The 21,646-nt window shown below is 40.1% G+C and overlaps 1 protein-coding gene across 2 annotated transcripts in view; it reads left to right on the top strand.

Annotated features, from left to right (window-relative positions):
- Positions 1-21,646, top strand: part of SEMA7A (semaphorin 7A (John Milton Hagen blood group)) — a 550,369-nt gene that overhangs the window by 243,806 nt on the left and 284,917 nt on the right. For both annotated transcript variants that reach the window (XM_044077757.1, XM_044077756.1), the window contains exons 3-4: positions 15,585-15,632; positions 20,884-20,985. In XM_044077757.1, coding sequence (XP_043933692.1) covers positions 15,585-15,632; positions 20,884-20,985 — 150 coding nt within the window. The remainder of the gene's footprint in view (positions 1-15,584; positions 15,633-20,883; positions 20,986-21,646) is intronic.

Genomic DNA, 21,646 nt, shown 5'->3' with positions numbered 1-21,646 from the left:
TTGTGTATCACACCTGATACTGCACTCTCATGCATCAACTGTTACTGCACTCTCATGTATCACCTGTTACTGCACTCTCATGCCTCACCTGTTACTGCACTCTCATGTATCACCTATTACTGCACTCTCATGTATCACACCTGTTACTGCACTCTCATGTATCACCTGTTACTGCAATCTCATGTATCACTTATTACTGCACTCTCATGTATCACACCTGTTACTGCACTCTCATGCATCACCTGTTAATGCACTCTCGTGCATCACCTGTTACTGCACTCTCATGTATCACTTGTTACTGCGCTCTCATGCATCACCTGTTAATGCACTCTCATGCATCACCTGTTACTGCTGTCTCATATATCACTTGTTACTACACTCATATATCACCTGTTACTGCACTGTTGTGTATCACACCTGCTACTGCAATCTATTGCCTCACCTGTTACTGCACTCTCATACCTCTCATTTTACTGCAGTCTTATGCCACACCAGTTGCTGCACTCTCATGTATCACACCTGTTACTGTAATATCATGCATCACCTGTTACTGCAGTCTCATGTATCACCTGTTACTGCACTGTCATGTATCACGTGTTACTGCACTGTTATGTACCACCTGTTGCTGCACTCTCATGTATCATACCTGTTACTGCACTCTCTTGCATCATATGCTACTGCACTCTCATGTACCACACCTTTTACTGAACTCTCATGCATCACCTGTTACTGCACACTTGTGTATCACACATTTTACTGCACTCTCATATATCACACCTGTTACTGCACTCTCATGCATCAGCTTTTACTGCATTGTTGTATATCACACCTGATACTGCACTCTCATGCATCACCTGTTACTGCACTCTCATATATCACCTGCTACTGCACTCTCATGCCTCATCTGTTACTGCACTCTCATGCATCACCTGCGCTGTACTCTTATGCATCACCTGTAACTGCACTCTCATGCATCACCTGTTACTGCACTCTCAAGCATAATTTGTTACTGCACTCTCATGTATCACCTATTACTGCAATCTCATGCATCACTTGTTACTGCACTCTCATGTATCACACCTGTTACTGCACTCTGGTGTATCACACCTGTTACTGCACTCTCATGCATCACCTGTTACTGCACTCTCATGCATCACCTGTTACTGCACTCTTATGTATCACCTGTTACAGAACTCTTATGTATCACCTGTTACTGCACTCTCATGTATCACCTGATACTGCAGTATTCTGTATCACACCTGTTACTGAACTCTCATGTATCACACCTGTTACTGCAGTCTCATGCATCACGTGTTACTGCACTGTTGTATATCACACCTGATACTACACTCTCATGCATCACCTGTTACTGCACCCTCATGCATCACCTGTTACTGCACTCTTATGTATCACACCTGTTACTACACTATCATGTGTCATCTTTTACTGTACTCTCATGTATCACCTTTTACTGCACTCTCACGTATCACCTGCTACTGCACTCTTGTGTATCACATCAGTTACTGTGTTCTCATGTGTCATATTTTACTGTACTCTCGTGTATCACCTTTTACTGCACCCTCATGCATCACCTGTTACTGCACTCTTATGTATCACCTGTTACTGCACTCTTATGTATCGCACCTGTTACTGCACTCTCATGTGTCACCATTTACTGCACTCTCATGCATCACCTGTTAATGCGCTCTCTTGTATCAGGTGTTACTGCACTTTCATTTATCACCTGATACTGTGTTCTCGTGCATCACACCTGTTACTGCACTCTCATGTATCACCGGTTACTGCACTCTCATATATCACCTGTTACTGCACTCTCGTGTATCACACCTGCTACTGCACTCTCATGCCTCACCTGTTACTGCCCTCTCATACCTCACCTGTTACTGCACTCTTATACCACACCGGTTGCTGCACTCTCATGTATTCCACCTGTTACTGCACTCTCATGTATCACCTGTTACTGCACTCTCATGTATCACATCGGTTACTGTGTTCTCATGTATCACCTGTTATTGCACTCTCATGTACCACACCTGTTTCTGAACTCTCATGCACCACCTGTTATTGCTCTTTCATGAATCACCTGCTACTGCACTCTCATGTATCACACCTGTTATTACACTCTCATGTATCACCCATTACTGCACTCTCATGTATCACACCTGTTACTGCACTATCATGCATCACCTGTTACTGCACTCTCATGTATCACACCTGTTTCTGAACTCTCATGCACTACCTGTTATTGCTCTCTCATGCATCACCTGCTACTGCACTCTCATGTATCACACCGGTTACTATACTCTCATGTATCACCCGTTACTGCACTGTTGTATATCACACTTGATACTGCACTCTCATGTATCACCTGTTACTGCACTCTCATGTATTACCTGTTACTGCACTTTCATGTATCACACATGTTACTACACTTTCATGTATCACTTGTTACTGCACTCTCATGGATCATCAGTTACTGCACTCTCATGTATCACACCTGTTACTGCACTCATGTATCACACCTGTTACTGCACTCTCATGCATCATCTGTTACTGCACTCCCATGTATCACACTTGTTACTGCACTCTCATGCATCAACTGTTACTGCACTCTCATGTATCACACCTTTACTGCACTCTCATGCATCACCTTTTTCTGCACTCTTGTGTATCACACCTGTTACTGCACTCTCGGGTATCACCTGTTACTGCACTCTTGTGTATCACACTTGTTACTGCACTCTCGTGTATTACACCTGTTACTGCACTCTCATGCATCACCTGTTACTGCACTCTCATTCCTCACCTTTAATGGCATTCTCATGTGTCACCTGTTACTGCACTCTCATGTATCACACCTGTTACTGCACTTTCATGCATCACCTGTTACTGCATTCTCATGTATCATATGTTGCTGCACTCTCATGCATCACCTGTTAGTGCACTCTCATACATCACATATTACAGCATTCTCATGCATCACCTGTTACTGCACTCCAATGTCTCACCTGTTATTGCACACCAATGCCTCACCTGTTACTGCACTCTCATGCCTCACCTGTTAGTGCACTCTCATGTATCACACCTGTTACTGCACTCATGTATCACACCTGTTACTGCACTCTCATGCATCATCTGTTACTGCATTCCCATGTATCACACTTGTTACTGCACTCTCATGCATCAACTGTTACTGCACTCTCATGTATCACACCTTTACTGCACTCTCATGCATCACCTTTGTCTGCACGCTTGTGTATCACACCTGTTACTGCACTCTCGGGTATCCCCTGTTACTGCACTCTTGTGTATCGCACTTATTACTGCACTCTCGTGTATCACACTTGTTACTGCACTCTCATGCATCACCTGTTACTGCACTCTCATGCCTCACCTTTAACGGCATTCTCATGTGTCACCTGTTACTGCACTCTCATGTATCACACCTGCTACTGCACTTTCATGCATCACCTGTTACTGCATTCTCATGTAGCACATGTTGCTGCACTCTCATGCATCACCTGTTACTGCACTCTCATGCATCACCTGTTACTGCTCTCTCATGTATCACATGTTGCTGCACTCTCATGCATCACCTGTTACTGCACTCTCATACATCACATGTTACGGCATTCTCATGCATCACCTGTTACTGCACTCTCATGCCTCACCTGTTACTGCACTCTCATGCCTCACCTGTTACGGCATTATCATGTATCACCTGTTACTGCACTCTCATATATCACACCTGTTACTGCACCCTCATGTATCACCTATTACTGCACTTTCATGCCTCATCTATTACTGCATTCTCATGTGTCACTTGTTACTGCATTCTCTCATTTCAATATGATTGGCCAGTTTTTGCCTGTAAGTGTTTAAGCATTATCCTGCATTGCTGGCTGTTATGAACTTGGAGGAAGGACACCAGAAAGGATAAAGATCATGTTTTAGTTATCCCATATTTTCTAAAATACAGGTTTTCTCTTTAGTATCTCTACTTACGATACTTGCTAATCTTTATACACAAGATTATTACACAACAGAATAACATGATTATTAAATTTGGGGAATGGATATTTGTATCCTACATTTCTGTTCTCACCCTTTCTGTTGTACATCTTAAAGGCAGTATTTTTTTTAATGGATAGACATAGTAAGCTCTCAGGTTTTGTTTCCATTTTGTTATAATAATTCTATCTCAGCTCGCCTGATAAATGAGATCCTGAAAAATACTCTCAAACTTCTATTAAAAATATTGTAGACAGAGATCTTTAATTGCCAAAAGTAAAGTAGATAAACATATAATTTGTTGTCTTTAGGTGAAGCAGCAGGTAATGAATGCCTTACTGTACAATTAGGCATAAAATGTGAAATCCGTTTTATCTGTGTTTTCTTTCTCCCTCTGTATATATATATATATATATATATATATATATATATATATATATATATATATATATATATGTCGACAGTTCATTTGATCGACAGTTTATTTGGTCGACAGTTCATTTGATCGACAAGCATTTGCCCCCTTCCCCAATGTTGTGTGACCCTGGAGTTGATATATATAGTTAGGGGTGTGGGGCACAGCCCCCATTAGTGGGGCGAAGCCCCCGCCTAAAATGCTTGTCGATCAAATGAACTGTCGACCAAATAAACTGTCGATCATATGAACTGTCGACCAAGTCATATATATATATATATATATATATATATATATATATATATATAGTGTGATGTCACCAGAAGGGTGTCATTTATTTAACTAATTGTATAAATAGAGGAGAGCAGATTGCAGCAAGGGAGCCTGGAAAAGGAGTATTTTTAAATCACTGTTTAGCACACCTTTAAGAAATTGTTCAAATACTGATGATTCTAAGTTATCTGCATTTAAAGGAAAATTGGAATAATTAAGGAACTTTCTTTTTCAGATTTGTTAATTTAGTGTTTAACCATTATATTATAATAAAAACAAATTACTATTTAGTGTATGAGACAGTCCAGAGAAGTGAAAACAGAAGGTAATATTATAACCAGATATCACAAAAGGCTTTTTAAATGAATTCTGTATTTTTGTTATTATTTACAGACCAACTGAAGGTTTTATCTACTAGATAAAGCAACAGTCAAGCTTCTGAGGAATGACGAGTTTAGCATGACTATATCTCTTTCATTGTCAGGGGCACAGTGATACAAGATGGTTAATACAGGGCAATGTTTCCTAGCATTTTTACTTGCTGGGCATCTGTCATCAAACATAATACAACTAAGTTTAGTTAGAAGCAGTAAAATACTAATTTATAGTTATAATCAGTATGTTGCTCAGTAAGCTTGATTAGCTAGACGAAACCAAACTGTAGCCTTTTAATGCAACCTTCTGATTTCAGCATGCAACACGTATGTTGTGGGTTGAGAATCAGACACATGATGCAGTAGAACCCACAATTGTAGCAAAAGGTACATTATTCTAAGTGACTTGTGTAACTAAGAGTTGTACAAGGTTCTGACTCACAACTGTTTGGCTGGCAACTATTTACATATAAGGTATAAAAGAATTGCTGTGGGCTACCTATTAAAATGTTGGCACTCAGCGCTTTGCCATCTGAAGTTTCATAGTAAATGATCATTGCTACCTGTATTTCCATAAAGCAGTGACTTCAAGTTCTTCCTTAGTTGCTCTGCTAAACATACATCTTCTGTTAGGCCTTCGTCTTGACTGATTCTGTCTTGCTGAATTTTGCTTCTCTGCATTTGACAATGAAGAAGACATAATGATTCCTCCTTTCATGTCTGACCCATTAATAACTGAGCAGTTGATAGGCCTACACTTTGCAGTGGAATATTTTTGTATTTCTTTAAAGCTTACTTACTACTATGTGACGTATTCACCAAATGCTTCATGGTGTTTGCTGCTCTCTCATCTTGACCAATTGCTTTTGCATAGGTGTGAGAAGATGACACATTCTGGAATTTCCACTTCTCTGACCATACTGTGATCTCAGTGCTAGGATAGTTTGGACTGGTGTTTGATATGGCAACACCTTCAAAACCAAGTTTGGGAAATGTAGCTTTTACTGTGCTGATTACGCTCTGACTCTTGTAACAGTTAAATCAATGACTTTAGGAAACTTCAAATAGTCAACACTGGTAAAACACATATTCTTAGTATACTAGAATGAAACGGAATCAGTCTAACTCCACTGACTGTGTGAATTAAAAATCGCTGTTGTTGGATTATTATTGCAGTGGGCATTATGTTTAATACAATTCCATCTGTGCTGACATCCCTTACATTATAAATGTAATCAGAGATGCTTAGTGTTTATGCAAAGAGCTAATCACCACTTCCTTGTGGGGTTTTATTATCACTATATGAATGTAATATGACTAGAGCTGCAGCTTAAGAACACATTTGGTGCAAAAACATGACTATAAGATGCAAATCTACCTGCATTCCATTCCACTGTTGAAAATAAAAATGTACAGAATCACAATGTTTAACACTTTGCAGATACACGAAGCATTTCTGAATATGCCCCCGTTGCATGTTTTATTTATACATGATTATTCCTAAATTAGACTCTCACATAGTCCTTATGTCTCTGTTTTTCAATTAATTTGGAACTATTGGTTTATCCGCTGTGAACAACAACCCTTTTTATGAAACTAATTTCTTCTGAAAAGTAAAGAAAGGGTGCATTTCCTTTTTGATGAAGCTCTTTTTTACTGTCCAACCTTTCAAGACATCTACTTACAGCATTTCTATTTTGGCATCATCCTCAGTACATTTTAACTATTTAGTTCATAGTTTCATAAGTAGGTACTAGGCTATCTGCCCGAAGGCATTTATAAGCCTAGCCAGAATGTGTTGGCTTTCGCAACCCCCCGTGCCTCTGTCCAGCGGAGCCACTAAAGTGATCCCCGGGGTAAACTTTCTGTTTCCCATCCACTCGTCAAGGTTTCTCTTGAAGAGTGTTAGCGAGGAGCTCTGCATAATGTAGATTGGAATCTTGTTCCTAAGCATGGGAAGTCTCTGGGATGGGAATCTATCCCTCCAGCACGTCCTATTTATTGTTGTGGTGAGGTTTAGATCCCTAGAGCGTGTGGCTCGAGGGGATAAGGTTTTCTTTGGGTGGAGCATGTCCATCGATTCAGGGTTGGACATGGCCTTGTATGTCAGGCAGAGAACACCTCTGAGTAGGCGGTATGCAACCGAGAACAGCTGGAGTTTCTTCAGTCGAGCTGCTTTGGGCATCTGTTTGAGGCCAGTGATTTTCTTGGTGAGGTACTTCTGTGGTCTTTCCAGCTTTTGCAGGTGTCTTGTAAGGTACATCCCAAATGGGGCATTGTACTCTATGATGGGTCTGATGAGTGATGAGTAGAGGGGCACAATGACCTCTTTTGATCTGGATGCTAACCCTTTTGTGATTAGGTGGGCCACACAGAAGGATTTTATAACCACTTTGGCAATGTGATTATCAAAGGAGAGATTACTATCTACTTGGTCCCCAGATACCTTATTATGTTTTCTGTTTTTAGGGGACTACCACCTATGTGGTAGTTTGTGGGTACTTTGTTTTTTCCAAAGGGGGTGACTATGCACTTTTTGGCATTTAGCTTGAGGCCATGATTTTGACACCAGGTATCCGTCTCAGTGAGACCCTTTTGGAGGATGTCTGTGTCAGCTGGAGAGCCAGTTATAGCCCCTAGTTTGCAGTCATCTGTGAACTTGGTCAGCCATAGTCCTCCTGTGCTTGCCTGTACCTCTGAAAAGTATATGCCAAACAGGAGGGGTCCTAGGACTGAGCCCTGGGGAATGCCACTTGTAACCAGTTTAAAGTCGGATCTAGCTCCTGAAACTCTCACCATGTGGGTTCTGTCCATGAGCCAGTTGGCGTGATGTAGGGGTTTATGTTCAGTCTCGTGAGCTTGTCTATAATACCAGAATGGGGAATGGTGTTGAAGGCCTTTGCGAGGTCTAGGTAGGCTGTGTGTACTACCTTTCCCTCGTCTATAGCCTTGATAACTGTCTCAAAGAAGTCCACCAGGTTTAGGAGGCATGATCTGCTCTTAACAAAGCTCAACTGGGTAGGGTCCAGTGTTTGTAGGTTCCCAATGTCTCTGTTAATGAGTTCCATGATGATGCGCTCCATAGCCTTGTAGACCAAGCTAGTCAGGCTTATAGGGTGATAGTTCCCGGGGTCCGTTGTGGCTCCACCTTTGTGGAGCAGAATAACCGTTGCTGTGTGCCACTCTATGGCTACGTAGCCTATGGAAAGGCTGAGTTTGAACAGTGTGTTTAGGTGAGGGGTTAGTTCATCTTTGAGCTTGTGTAGGATGCAGCCTGGGACACCGTCCAGTACCATTGATGCTGTGTTTTTGGCTTTGAAGAGGGCTGTTTTAACCTGAGTGTCTGTGATTTCAGGGGCTCTACATTCTTCTGGTATGGTTATGGGCCCTTTTGGGGGTGAGACGGGGTGAAATTTGCACTGAACCTGTCTGCCAGGATGCTGGCGATATCAGTCAGTTCAGTGTACTTTGTGCCATTCTGCACTAACTCTGAGCAGATCTGAGCATTGCCACTTAGATTCTTGACATAGCTAAATAATGCCTTGTGGTTGTTTTTGGAGTTCTTGGCAATTTTTCTTTTGAAGCTCACCTTGGATGATTTTATGAGGGATCATAGTTTCTTGCTGATACTGATCAGGGATGTCTTCCCTTCTTGGGATTTTACTCTTTTCTGTACTAGTTTCCTCCTTCTATTATATAGCTTGTTTATGGCAGGGGTCCACCAGATTGTTTTCCTTTTCTTGGAGGAGTGAGTCTTGGTTTTGCTTGGGATAGCATGATCCATGCATTCTTGTAGGTGCCCATAGACTGCATTAGTAAAGGATTTTGCAGCTTGGGCAGCATTATCCTTTAGCATGGGGGCTTTGAAACATTCCGCCTCGGTCTTAGGTAACGTGAAGTTTGCTTTTGAAAAGTTTTTCATGGTGGTTTCATTGTCCGGGGGTGGGGGCAGAATGTGGATATCCAAAGTGATTTGTTTATGGTCAGATCTAACCAGCTAGTGGTTGACTTCCGGTGTGGAACAACAGTCGCCCATATTGGTGATGACCAGGTCCAATATGTTGTCACCTCTGGTGGGAGTGTTGACCAGTTGATAGAGGGTGTTTGAGTTTATAAATTCTAGGAAATGTTGGGCAAGGGAGTTAGTACTTGAGTAGTTCTCCCAGTTAATGTTTGGGTAATTGAAATCATCCAATATTAGGGTGTTTGGTAGGACCTTTATGTTTCCCAGTGTTTCCAGAAATGTAGAATGGGGGTCCTGGGACATGGTGGGTGATCTGTAGCAAGCTACAATTTGAACTGCAGTTTTGCCAGCTGTTAGTTGCATGTGGATGATCTCTGAAGCATTGTGCTGTGCCACTAACCTGGAGGTGTGGGTATCCTTGATGAATATGGATATGCCCCCACCTTTTGTATTTCGGTCCGGGTTCTGTGGCCAAAATGTATGGTATGAGTTGTAGCCTGGTAGTGCTAGGGTGCTCTCTGGAACCTTAAACCAGGTTTCTGTTACTACACATATATCGATTTTCTCCATACTGAGGAGTGCCTCGAGTGTGTGCATTTTAAGGTTTAGACTTCTGGCATTGAGTAGCATTACCCTCAGTTTTTTGTTACTTGTGCTATTTACGGCGGTGGGTTTGTCTTTTCAGCCTTGCCTAAAAAAGGTACTATGCGGGTGGCAAGAGCCTTGGCCAGTATTCGAAAGCCTAAGGATGACAGGTGCAAGCTGTCTCTAGCGAAGCAGCGTGGCTTATTGAGCCTTGACTCTTTAAGCTTATTTCCAGAGGATAGAGGAATGGTGAGGATGCAGGGAGTAGAGATGGTGAAGGTGGATGAGTTTAAATACTTGGGATCAACAGTTCAGAGTAATGGTGAGTGTGGAAGAGAGGTGAAGAAGAGAGTACAGGCAGGATGGAGTGGGTGGAGAAGAGTGTCAGGAGTGATTTGTGACAGACGAGTACCAATAAGAGTGAAAGGGAAGGTCTACAAGAGGGTAGTGAGACCAGTTATATTATATGGGTTGGATACAGTGACATTGACAAAAAGGCAGGAGTCAGAGCTGGACGTGGCAGAGTTAAAGATGTTAAGATTTACACTGGGTGTGACGAGGGTGGACAGGATTAGGAATAAGTATATTAGAGGGTCAGCCCAGGTTGGAAGGTTTGGAGACAAAGCCAGAGAGGCAAGATTATGTTGGTTTGGACATGTGCTGAGGAGGGTTGCAGAGTATATTGGGAAAAAGATGCTAAGGATGAAGCTGCCAGGTAATAGGAAAAGAGGAAGGCCTAAGATAAGGTTTATGGATGTGGTGAGAGAGGACATGCAGGTGGTTGGTTTGGCAGAGCAAGATGCAGAGGACAGGAAGAAATGGAAACAGATGATCTGCTGTGGTGACCCCTAATGGGAGCAGCCTTAAGAAGAAGAAGAAGATTAATTTCTAAACCAACCATTTATCTCATCCTGTAAATATGACAATTCAGAATATTGGCTATATGGCTGACCTCTTGGCTCACAGTTTATTCTCAAGGTAACAGTTGCACTGTAACATTAATAGGGCTGTGTATAAAACTTTTCTTTTATATACTCTGTAAAGAATTATGATGAGTTTTTCATTGACATAAATATATTTGGTAGAGCTTTTTGTAACTGCACATAGTTGCTAGCAGGTCTTTTTCAATCACTGCATACAATTTTCTGAAAATTACTGAACACTCTATCATCACAGGCAACTAATTTATCTTCTTGCTTAAACACTGCACAATTTCTGTTGTGATTAACATCAGATGGTAATATTACCGACTTAGTCACTTCAAAATAATTTTGTGTTGGTGCTCTGATAATAACTTATCAACTTAAACTCTGTTCTTGCTCCTTACTCCATTGTATCACATCTTGCTTCAATATAGCGCAGACTCCAAAAGATTAAACTATTTAAACTGCAGTAAATCATTTCTGTATTTTCAAGTAACTTAGGGACATAGGTGCTTATTAAACAGGGAGTCTAGGAGACCTTTGAGTAGCCTAGCATAATTTCTCAATTGCCCCAGAGCACTATCTCATTAAGTGATCTGCTCAAAGCCACAGCGTAGGCAAATGGAAACTGAAAGGATCAAACTCTGGACTACAGGAAGCAGTTCATTAACAGCACATAGCCATAATCCTCTGCGCTACTATTTTTATGCCATTTTCTTGCCAACTCCCTTATATGGTACTACATTGCAGAGAAGGAGCATATCATGAGGCCTAGAAATGAAAATGCAAAAATACCATAAGAATACAAAAATGTTATAGCCATCTCACCCATTTAATTAAAAAATAACTGTAGTTGTAACCTCTGCAGTTGCACAGAATAATTGCTCCTGCACAACAGGCTCAAGGGCATATCTAGTAGTAGGCAACAAGTATCCCTGATGCCTGGCCCTGTGGCATAGATGAGCAAATCCCTGGTTATGACCCAAAACGCATGTGTTTCATTAGCAGCATGAGTACTAGATAGTTTGGGTGAGAGAGAAACAGATGGAATTATTGACACTAACTCACTCATCCAGTGGTAAATAAGCAATCTGGCTTCTTGCATTGCCAACACCTATAAGAATGTAGATGTATCACCACTGGCAATGCATTTAGTGAGTCCACACTGCTAGATGGTGTGCCACCTGGGCAGGAGGGTTTGCACTTGTGATAATATGGCATGTACCTACAGAACATCAGCAGTGATGGATATTGTAAGTCACCAATGGGGACGGAGGGAGGATTATTTCTGGATAAACAGACTGGTCCATTCCCTGCAGTGGGACTCTTGTCTCTGAGAGTAATGGGAAATGAAGAGGCTGATTAGGCTCTCTGGTAAGGAAACAAATGGGCTGCAAAGCTCTCGTCCTGGCCAGTGTGCCTGGTATTTGCCAGGAATTAAAGAAAGAATGTGCTATTTAGGTGTAACATACAGAACCCATTCACTGAATTCTGCCAACAGTTATTAAAAAAAAAAAAAAAAAAAAACTGTTTGGTGTAATATGTGGTGTTAACAGAAATGAGTGCTACACCTATTCCTTCTTTTAAAATAAAGTATTTGATTAAGGACTCTGGATCTTGGATTTGGCTACCGATATGGCCATGGAGGTGCAGTGGTCAGCATTGTCACCTCACAGCAAGAGGTTCTTTGGTTTGATTCTTGGCTGAGGTGCCTTCTGTGTGGAGTCTGCATGTCCTCCCTGCATTCCTATGGATTTTCTCCCAGTGCTCCAGTTCCCTCCCACATTCCCATGACATGCAGCTAGGTGGTTTGGACACTCTGAATTGGCTATAGGTGCAAGTGTGTGTGTGAGTGAGTGATATGAATGAACTAACATGGTAGGGCTAGCCACCCAGTGGTGTAAACATTGGCTCAAGATGATTGTCACTGCTGAAGTGACACCTCAACCCCATGAGTAAAAATGGGAAAAGGGGTTGAGGATGGATGGATGGATGGATTCCACATCTCCAACAAATCTAGCTGACATGAAATAAGAGTTACACTCCCTAGCCTAGTAATATTATATAATTCTTCGGTAGCACTGCTCATATCGGCAAATCTTCATTTTTTTGTTCTCGTAGTTATATGTGATACAAAACAACTGAAAAACTAGCAGCTCAGACTTTAAATATAAATGAATTTTTTGGAATACATGATCTACAAAATGTCTAGCTGGCTAACTAGAAGTCTGGCACACCAAAAAATTATCTAGATAAAAAAGAACATATTTAGACATTATGCAACAGATTCACACAGCTTATTCGGGTTATTGAACAGTTTCCAGTTTATGTGAACCATTATGTTTTCAACTCATGGCAGCAAACTATGCTACAAATTCATCTGATCTCAGCAGGCTATTCTAAAATGCAGTCTTATTATTTTTAAAGCTCAGGAAGTATGCAAAGTGCAAAAAAACTTTTAATAGCACCTGTTTAAACAAACATTAAAATAGTTAAATATATAATACTAAAAAAGGTTAAAAGGAGAAAATGTTACAGTCATTGACAAATCATAATTTTTATTTTTTATAAAATATATTTATAATCTCCATGACTACACTATCATCGGTGTTTACTGCAAAAACATGTATGCATAGTAAAAACTCCAAAATACAAGTGTTTATCTACAGCTTTAGAGTGCTGTTCCATCTCTGTAACTTGGCACGTAAAAATCAACTACCAATCATTCGCAGAGCAGAGTTCTGCTGTGGTGACCCCTAACCGGGAAAAGCCGAAAGAAACAACAATAAAAATAATAGAGACATACAAATACATACGGGCATTAATGCCCTTCTAGCTTGCCAGATGGCCATGAACACATATTTTGCTTTGTTTTGCAAGTTGCTACTTTATTCTACATATTGTGTCTTGTATATCTTCCTCTGAAAAATGCAAAGGCAGCTACCAAGGCAGGTGGTCTGCTTCTCCCTGCAAATAACTGACCAACCTAAAAAATCTGCTCTGGTGTGCTATTTTTGCATCTTTATTTACTACAGCATGCCAAATCTCTTTTAGACATGACATTCCATTGTAAGGCAGGCAGCTGACATTTTTACAATACTCTGATGGTTCCATGTAAATGATGTACTTTCCAATAAAGACATTTTCCCAGCAAAGGTCTAATCCACAATACTGTCCTAATAGTAATACAAAAGCAACAAGCATCTGCATCTTTTCTCAGGATGCCAAACTCTCTGAATCCCTCCACAATTTACCACTCTTCCCTTAGGTTCATAGGTAGGTACTAGGCTATTGGCCCTAGGGCATAGTTAAGCCTAGCCAAAATGTTTGGGCTTGTGCCTCCCACGTGATTTAGTTACCTGTGCCTCTGTTGAGCAGGGCCACAGAAGTGATTCCCAAGGTGAATTTCATGTTCCCCATCCACTCATCAAGATTTGTGTATATCCTTTGTTTATGGAGCAAATCCCGAGGTCACTATACCATTAGAAAACCTCATTTCAAATTGTCCAGCTTTACTCTTTTAGCATTTACAGTTCATTTAATGGATCTTTTTCAAAAGCTGCAGTGACATCATGCACATGTAAAATATGTAATATACATTGTTAGTTATTCTTAAGTAAAATTCTGGGACTTTGAAGGTATCATTAGGAGAAACAAGCTATGTCTTTATTAGACAAGTATGTGGTCATGGTATATGGTTTTCTACTTATGTAGGCAGAATAGCTAATGGCCATTACTGATTATGCCAAACAGTATTTCTGCATTCTTGGCTATGTCTTTGATCTTTGCAATATGGTAGAAATGGCGTGGTCACCTAACATACATTATTTATGAGGTACCCTCTATGTTACATGCCTAGGAATGGGAATTGAACAGAAAGATAATAGCCACTTAAGACAACAATAGCAATATTTAATATTCCTCTGCTTGAAATTTGGATTTTGAATATACAGTGCAGAAAATGAGGTCCTGTTTGCCTGAATCACTGGTGGGAGCTTTAATGGTATGAATGGGTTAAGCGTACCATTGCTGTAAATGTTTGCTTAAGTAAAACCCACAGCTGTGTGGTTCATATAGCAATAGCATCACAAACCATTATTCAGGAAGAGTTTTTAGTAAATTTTAACATAATGGTTGGTTATAGGCTGTAGCTGAGTTATAGCTGCACACTGCCAAGATTATTTTATTACTGATCACCACAATATGTGCATTCTCAGGCATGTCAAGAAGCTATACAGAGGAAAAGTGAACATAAAATTAAACAAATGCTACTGTTAAAATGTGAATTAAGACATCATAAAACATAACTACCTGGTTCTCTGGTTAGAAGGAAGTTTTATACAAACTTTTAAAATACACACAAGATCTTCACAACTCCTTTAAGTGATAATTTTGACATTATTTTTTGAATATTCTGTCTTACCACAGTTCATGTGATCAGCTGCTGGAGTCCACATTAGCTCTTTGAGCTCGTGATCTGTATGGAGTCTTGGGTTATGATTTTTCAGTGCAAATCAGTGGGTCAGTAGTAAGTATATGGCCAAACTGACTGAGTCTATCAATAACTGCTGGATCACTCAGTGGTATCTTCAAGGCTGGATATATTCTGTCTTGGCCTTTCCTCACCTTGGCAGTTTATATTTTTGTCTCGTATCATCTGCCATATTCCTGATGACTGCCTCTTCTCTCCCACAAAACAGCTTGCTAGAAGGAATAAAGCCTGACAAAGTGATGAATGTGTTATCACTGAACTGTGTGAAATAAAATGAATGCAGCGTTTTAATACTTCTCATTTAATTGTATTTTCCAGGCAGGAATAAAATGCAGGAAGTAAAAAACAGATATTGTATTACTAGAAATTATGAGCAGACCAAAAACCTACCTTTTGGTGTTCTGTTTATATGACATCTATTTATTCCCTCTTTGTTGTACTGGGTACCTGGAGCTCGTCCTTAAATATGCTGTAAATTTATAAGGATAATAAAGTGAAATTACATTATTGTTTCTTTTCCTTTCAGGTTACATTCCCACCAACTTCTCAGTCCGCCTGCAGTGGATCTGGAAAGGTAATTGCACCCTCTTTTGTTTTCTTCTTTATACAAATAGCTATATTAATTACAAGATCCCAGCTACTAATACTGCAGTGATAACAGCTATAAATATCAAGCAAAATTCTATTAATACTGATGATGACAGAAAAGTACATATATTGTATGAAAACATGCTACCATTAACAGTAAATCTTTGCAGTAACCAAAGAATGGTGTGCTTGGTATGTTTCCATACAAAGTCTATGGTATACTTTTGATCTTAAACTGTATGCAAAAGTCAGGCGAATTTCTGTTTTTCTTATGATCCACATTTATTCAACCTGATTAAAAAATGTACTTCTTACTGTAATTTATAATCATATGTGCCTTGTGGTATATCAGTACAATAAAACATATCTTCCACCATTTGAACGCTATCCTTTCAAATTCCTTAAATGTTTTTGGAAGAATGACAAATGGCATAGCTCAATTCTGAATTTACAGTGCAAGATAGAAATAATACCTTGATGGTTAAGCCCAGAACAGATAACTGTGCAAATATCACAAAAAAGGATGTTCCCGGGAGCACACTCTTTAAATAAGTATTGTATATAACAGTAAGCACTTTATCATTAAAAAAGCAAACTAAAACATCCCTAAATGCTTCCTGCATGCTTGTAAGTGATTAAGAAACCTCAATCTAAAACCTTCATGACTGGTAAAAAATCTCTACATGACTAGAAAAAAATAATTAACTAATAGAAACTACATACATAGATATATTATAACATACATGTGAAACATACAAACTTTACAACTAATATTATAATTTCAGAATTTGCAAAACACATTAAAACTTTATGTATATTTGACAGTTTGGGAGGACACAGTCAACAGACCAAGTTGATATGCCAAAGGCGATCTACACCTTTACTCTCTAGGCTTTCAAATACAGGTTCAAACTTTATCCACTCCCATAGTGCCTTTTATGTACTGCCCAAACTGACAAACCTACAGACATATTAAAATCAACTCAACAGAAACTCAAGGTATTACTGCTCAATGCCAGGAACCTAAATATAATACACTCCCTCTAAGCCTTCCTCACACTTGAATATAGTCATCTGGAGACAACAGGGGTACCAAACTAACACCAGAGTTTATATCGAATTTTGGTGGATGGAAAAAAGGCCACTGCTAAGAGATATACAGCCTCTGACATAACCATTCTGAAGCCTGTCATGGTTAGACAGGAGCAGTAATTGCTTGGGCAGTCAACTCTAGTCAAAGCTTTAGGAGGGACCCCATTCCAAATGCCTTTGGCCAGGGTTCACTTTGACTGCAAGAGTGGAAAAGGAAGCAAGAAAGTAGGTGTGTTTGTGGATATCCCTGCAGATTTCTTATTAAGGAATGATTTCAATAAGGCAGTAACTTGTGTGCATGCAGTTACACACAGTCAGGCTTGGAGACAGGTATATGGGTCTGGTAGCCTGGGGGGAGACCCAGACAGACCCTATACCTGAAGTCAGGGCTGGTGAGGTGGCTATTTCAGGGAGGGAGCTTCCCTGTAACAAAGACCCTGAAGGTGGGCCACAGCTGTTGGTAGGTACTAATGTTTCCATGGACAGAGTGACTCCGAGGACAGAGGTGAGTGGTAGTACCCAGGCTGACAGGGAGGCACCACTGTCAGAGGCTACCAGACTTCCTGTGGAAGTGAGTGTGTGTATGTGTGTGAATGCATATATATGTGTGTGTGTGTGTGTGTGTGTGTGTGTGTGTGTGTGTGTGTGTGTGTGTGTGTGTGTGTGTGTGTGTGTGTAAATCAAATCTCCAAGACTGTATATTTCAGCTGCTTGGACCAGGGACACAGAGCACTGGCTTCACGGAGAGAGTGGTGGAGGACTTGGTTTGGACACTCAGCTGAAGACTCAGCTCTATAACTGTGCCAGTGGAGAGTCTTAATGGGGATCTGGACACAGAGAGAAAACCAGGCCCTGGGCAGAGTGTGTTCCCTGTGTACTCTTAAGGGAAATTGTGCTTGATGCAGAGAGCTGCATCTGGTTGTTGTCGTTGTTGTGTCTTTCGGCTTTTCTCGGTTAGGGGTTGCCACAGCTGAACTCCGGTCCGCTAATGATTGGCAGTAGATTTTTACATGCCAACTTGCCAGCCCTGATGCACAACCTTCAACGAAGGTACGCCCATTCACGCATGTCTCCACACAGAAGATGCTCTAGCTGAGAATCGAACCGGACAGAGCTGCATCTGGTAATAATGGGTATATCCATTATTGTTCCAAGTGAACGTCCCTCTCCAGTGCCAGTGGTAAGGATTCACGCTCCTTGATTACTGACCCAGAGTGGGGACCTCATAATTGCCATATTTAGAAATGATGCTAATGAACTGTGAATGGCATTATGTGGTTTAAGGTCAAGGTATATAATTCGGTGAGTGATGGTGAACAGGGTAAGGTGAACTAAATGATATTTTTCATTTTCATTTTTCTTAGCAAATCACATAAATATTAGTAGAGGTGTTATGCAGAGGGGAGAAAACACAATAAATACAAATAAATAGCAATAACAAGATTTTATAATAATATGTTGAAATTCAGGACAAAATTCCTTTTCTTACTTTGTCACCATCATGTATTGTCCCAGAAGTTAAAAAATTACATTTATCATGGTTTAATATTTTATCTATATGTTCCTTCCGATTGTCTAACTTAGTATTAGAAGTGCATTATTAATCACTTTTAGCTCTGAAAACTTCAGTCAAGTTAAACGTTTTAAGGTATTGTCATAACTTATTCTGTGTAAAAAAAGTAAATTTTCACACAAAGATATGGAAGAAGTGATCAGACCAGGAGCAGCACAATAAAAGTAGTACTATTTTCTGGACAGATTATCCTACATAATGGCACCATGATGTAAGTCTTAAAAGGAAATATTACGCACCTCACTCATCAAACATTAATAAAAGTCTCTCCCCCAGCTTTATTGTAAAAGACTAAAACAGCTTCCCAAAAGGAACAGCTCACTTTGGCTTGATCAGATTTTAAATTTCCAAACTTATGTCGAAACAAATGGGACAAAAATCAACCAACTTCTCTTTGGGGTCAGGAAGATCTCTTACTTCCTCTCCCTTCCATCATGTACTTCCATAGAAAAGAGAATCCATTTCAGCCAGCAACAGTAGCCCAAAACTGTAAGCAGTTCCTGCAAAAATATGACCCTCCCCTCCGATCATTCTGCAATAAGATCTATTGTTTCACAGCAAACTTGCCAAGGTCAAAACACTGTGTCTCATAACTGGCAAAATCAACTGGATTCTAATGAAACACAGAGCTGATCTCCTTTTTAGTTCACTTCTTTTCAAACATCTGCACCTAGATATTTGCACATCTTCTTTCACCAGACTAGCTACCACTATTCCTACCTTCATTCTCAGAGCTCAGCTGACTCTCAATCCTGACCTATTGTACAACCCCCAGGGTTATGGTACAGTATGCAAACCACAGCCTCTCCTTATTAGCTCCAAAAACATGGCAGTCTCTGTATTCTGCTCTAAAAAGAAAACTTACTAACCACACTAACTTCAGACCCCAGCTAAAAGCATATCTTATCAAACAAAAAGAAATGTAAATGCTTTCTTCCTGGCCGTGTCACTTAATAATATGCTGCAATTTGTATATTTCTTTTACTAATCAGGATTTTGTTTAACTCCTGTTGTGGATAGACAGAGTCCTTTGTTCTTAACATAAACAATCTCCTTGCTTATGACATTACATTCCTTGTGTACATCATAAACGCCTCCTGTTTTTTTTTCACAAGTTTTGTATTTTACACACACACACACACACACACACACACACACACACACACACACACACACACACACACACACACACACACATGCCCTTGTATTGTCATCCTCATTATATTCATACCTAACTGGACCTGAAATTGGTAGATTGTGATCAGTGCCCCACTCCTGATTAAAAAAAATACATTCTGAGTGTGTAGATTTACGTTAGATGTCAGGGTATCTCACCTAAACCTAGGACTCACAAGTGTGGGGGGGGTGGTGGTACTAAAGCTGGTGCATACATTTAAGCTATACAGTTTGGGAAGATTAGAAGAGTCAGACTACTGCCATAATGGATGAGATGAGAGAACGCTGCTCTGGTTACCAGCAATATGTGGGTGTGAAGCCAAGTGCTCCAATTACTGAAGAAGATTGTGTGTATGTGTGTGTGTGTGTGTGTGTGTGTGTGTGTGTGTGTGTGTGTGTGTGTGTGTGTGTGTGTGTGTGTGTGTAGCCTTGTATGTCAGGCAGAGATCACCTCTGAGTAGGTGGTATGCAACCGAGTTTCTTCAGTCAAGCTGCATGCATAGGGCATCTGTTTGAGGCCAGTGATCCTCTTGGTGAGGTACTTCTGTGGTCTTTCCAACTGCTGCAGGTGTCTTGTAAGGTACATCCCAAATGGGGCATTGTACTGTATGATGGGTCTGATGAGTGATGAGTAGAGGGGCACAATGACCTCTTTTGATCTGGATGCGAACCCTTTTGTGATTAGGTGGGCCACGTAGAAGGATTTTCTAACAACTTTGGCAATGTGATTATCAAAGGTGCGTTTACTATCTACATGGGTCCCCAGATCCCTTATTACATCTTCCTTAATTAGGGGACTACACCTATGTGGTAGTTTGTGAGTACTTTGTTTTTTCCAAAGGGGATGACTATGCACTTTTTGGCATTTAGCTTGAGGCCATGATTTTGACACCAGGTATCCGTCTCAGTGAGACCCTTTTGGAGGATGTATGTGTCAGCCGGAGAGTCAATTATATCCCCTAGTTTGCAGTCGTCTGCGGACTTCATCAGCCATAGTCCTCCTGTGCTTGCCTGTACCTCTGAGAAGTATATGCCAAACAGGAGGGGTCCTAGGACTGAGCCCCGGGGAATGACACTTGTAACCGGTTTAGAGTCGTACCTAGCTCCTGCAACTCTCACCATGTGGGTTCTGTCCATGAGCCAGTTTCAGTTTGTTATATATTTGACTAAATTCAGATTAAACATCTTCCTAACAGTCTTTCATATTTAAAATAAACATGTTTCTTGAGCTTTTGAGTATTTTTATATATTTGGCATTGATTGTTCAGGTACCATTTTTCGTATTACACAACTGTATGCTAACTATAGACAAATAACTGTTCTCTTAAAGCTGATAAATATACTGTGGCTGGTGTTCTTTCCTTGCCCTAATATTTCTTTTCTATATTTTTAATAGCTGCCATCTCTATGTGAAAATTTTATCACAGTTCTTCATAAATATGAAGGGAAGAATTTTATTTGTGGAACAAATGCATACTCTCCGAAATGCTGGTACTGGGTAAGTCTGACATTTCAATATTTTTTTGTTTTTTACTTATAGTATGACCATGTGTTGACTTTGAATTTTAATGGAATTAAGTCCACATTAGTGTTTCTCACTAAAGCATTTGTTCATGCAGTTTCTGGATAACTGACAATATTTTGTTAGTATGTAATGGTAGAGAATGCTATGAAGGGATTTGATTTGCATTTTTAACTTAATAATGCTGTGGCCGACTTAAAAAAAAAAATAAAAGTGTAGAGTCACAGAAGGGAAAATAGAAACTTAAATGTTTAGTTTATTATTTCAGTGGAAGAATCTAAAGAGAATAGAAAGCAACTCAATAATCCTTTGTACTGGTTAGCACGGCTGAATCTGTAGTACACTGGATTTAGCAAAATGGCATAAGATCCAGTGAAGACCTTTACATTCAATGTAATTCAGCCTTGATATCTTAGTTTAAATGGCTGATTTTGTGGCTCATTGAATAAAGATTAATACTTCACAGAAAACCCCACGCTGCATCACTGAACTGGTAATGCAATAAAATCTGCTATGATTATGACATAAAGCCGAAATGACAGCACCGTCATCATAATATACAGATTTATGTAGTTCCAAAGGTAGACAGTTATGACAGTGATATTTTTCATGTAGTCTGGTAAAAGAATAACAAAAC

The sequence above is a fragment of the Protopterus annectens genome, chromosome 7.part0, assembly GCF_019279795.1.
Source record: "Protopterus annectens isolate FY-2018-M chromosome 7.part0, PAN1.0, whole genome shotgun sequence".
Taxonomy (NCBI): domain Eukaryota; kingdom Metazoa; phylum Chordata; order Ceratodontiformes; family Protopteridae; genus Protopterus; species Protopterus annectens.
This window is presented reverse-complemented; position numbering and strand designations above follow the sequence as displayed.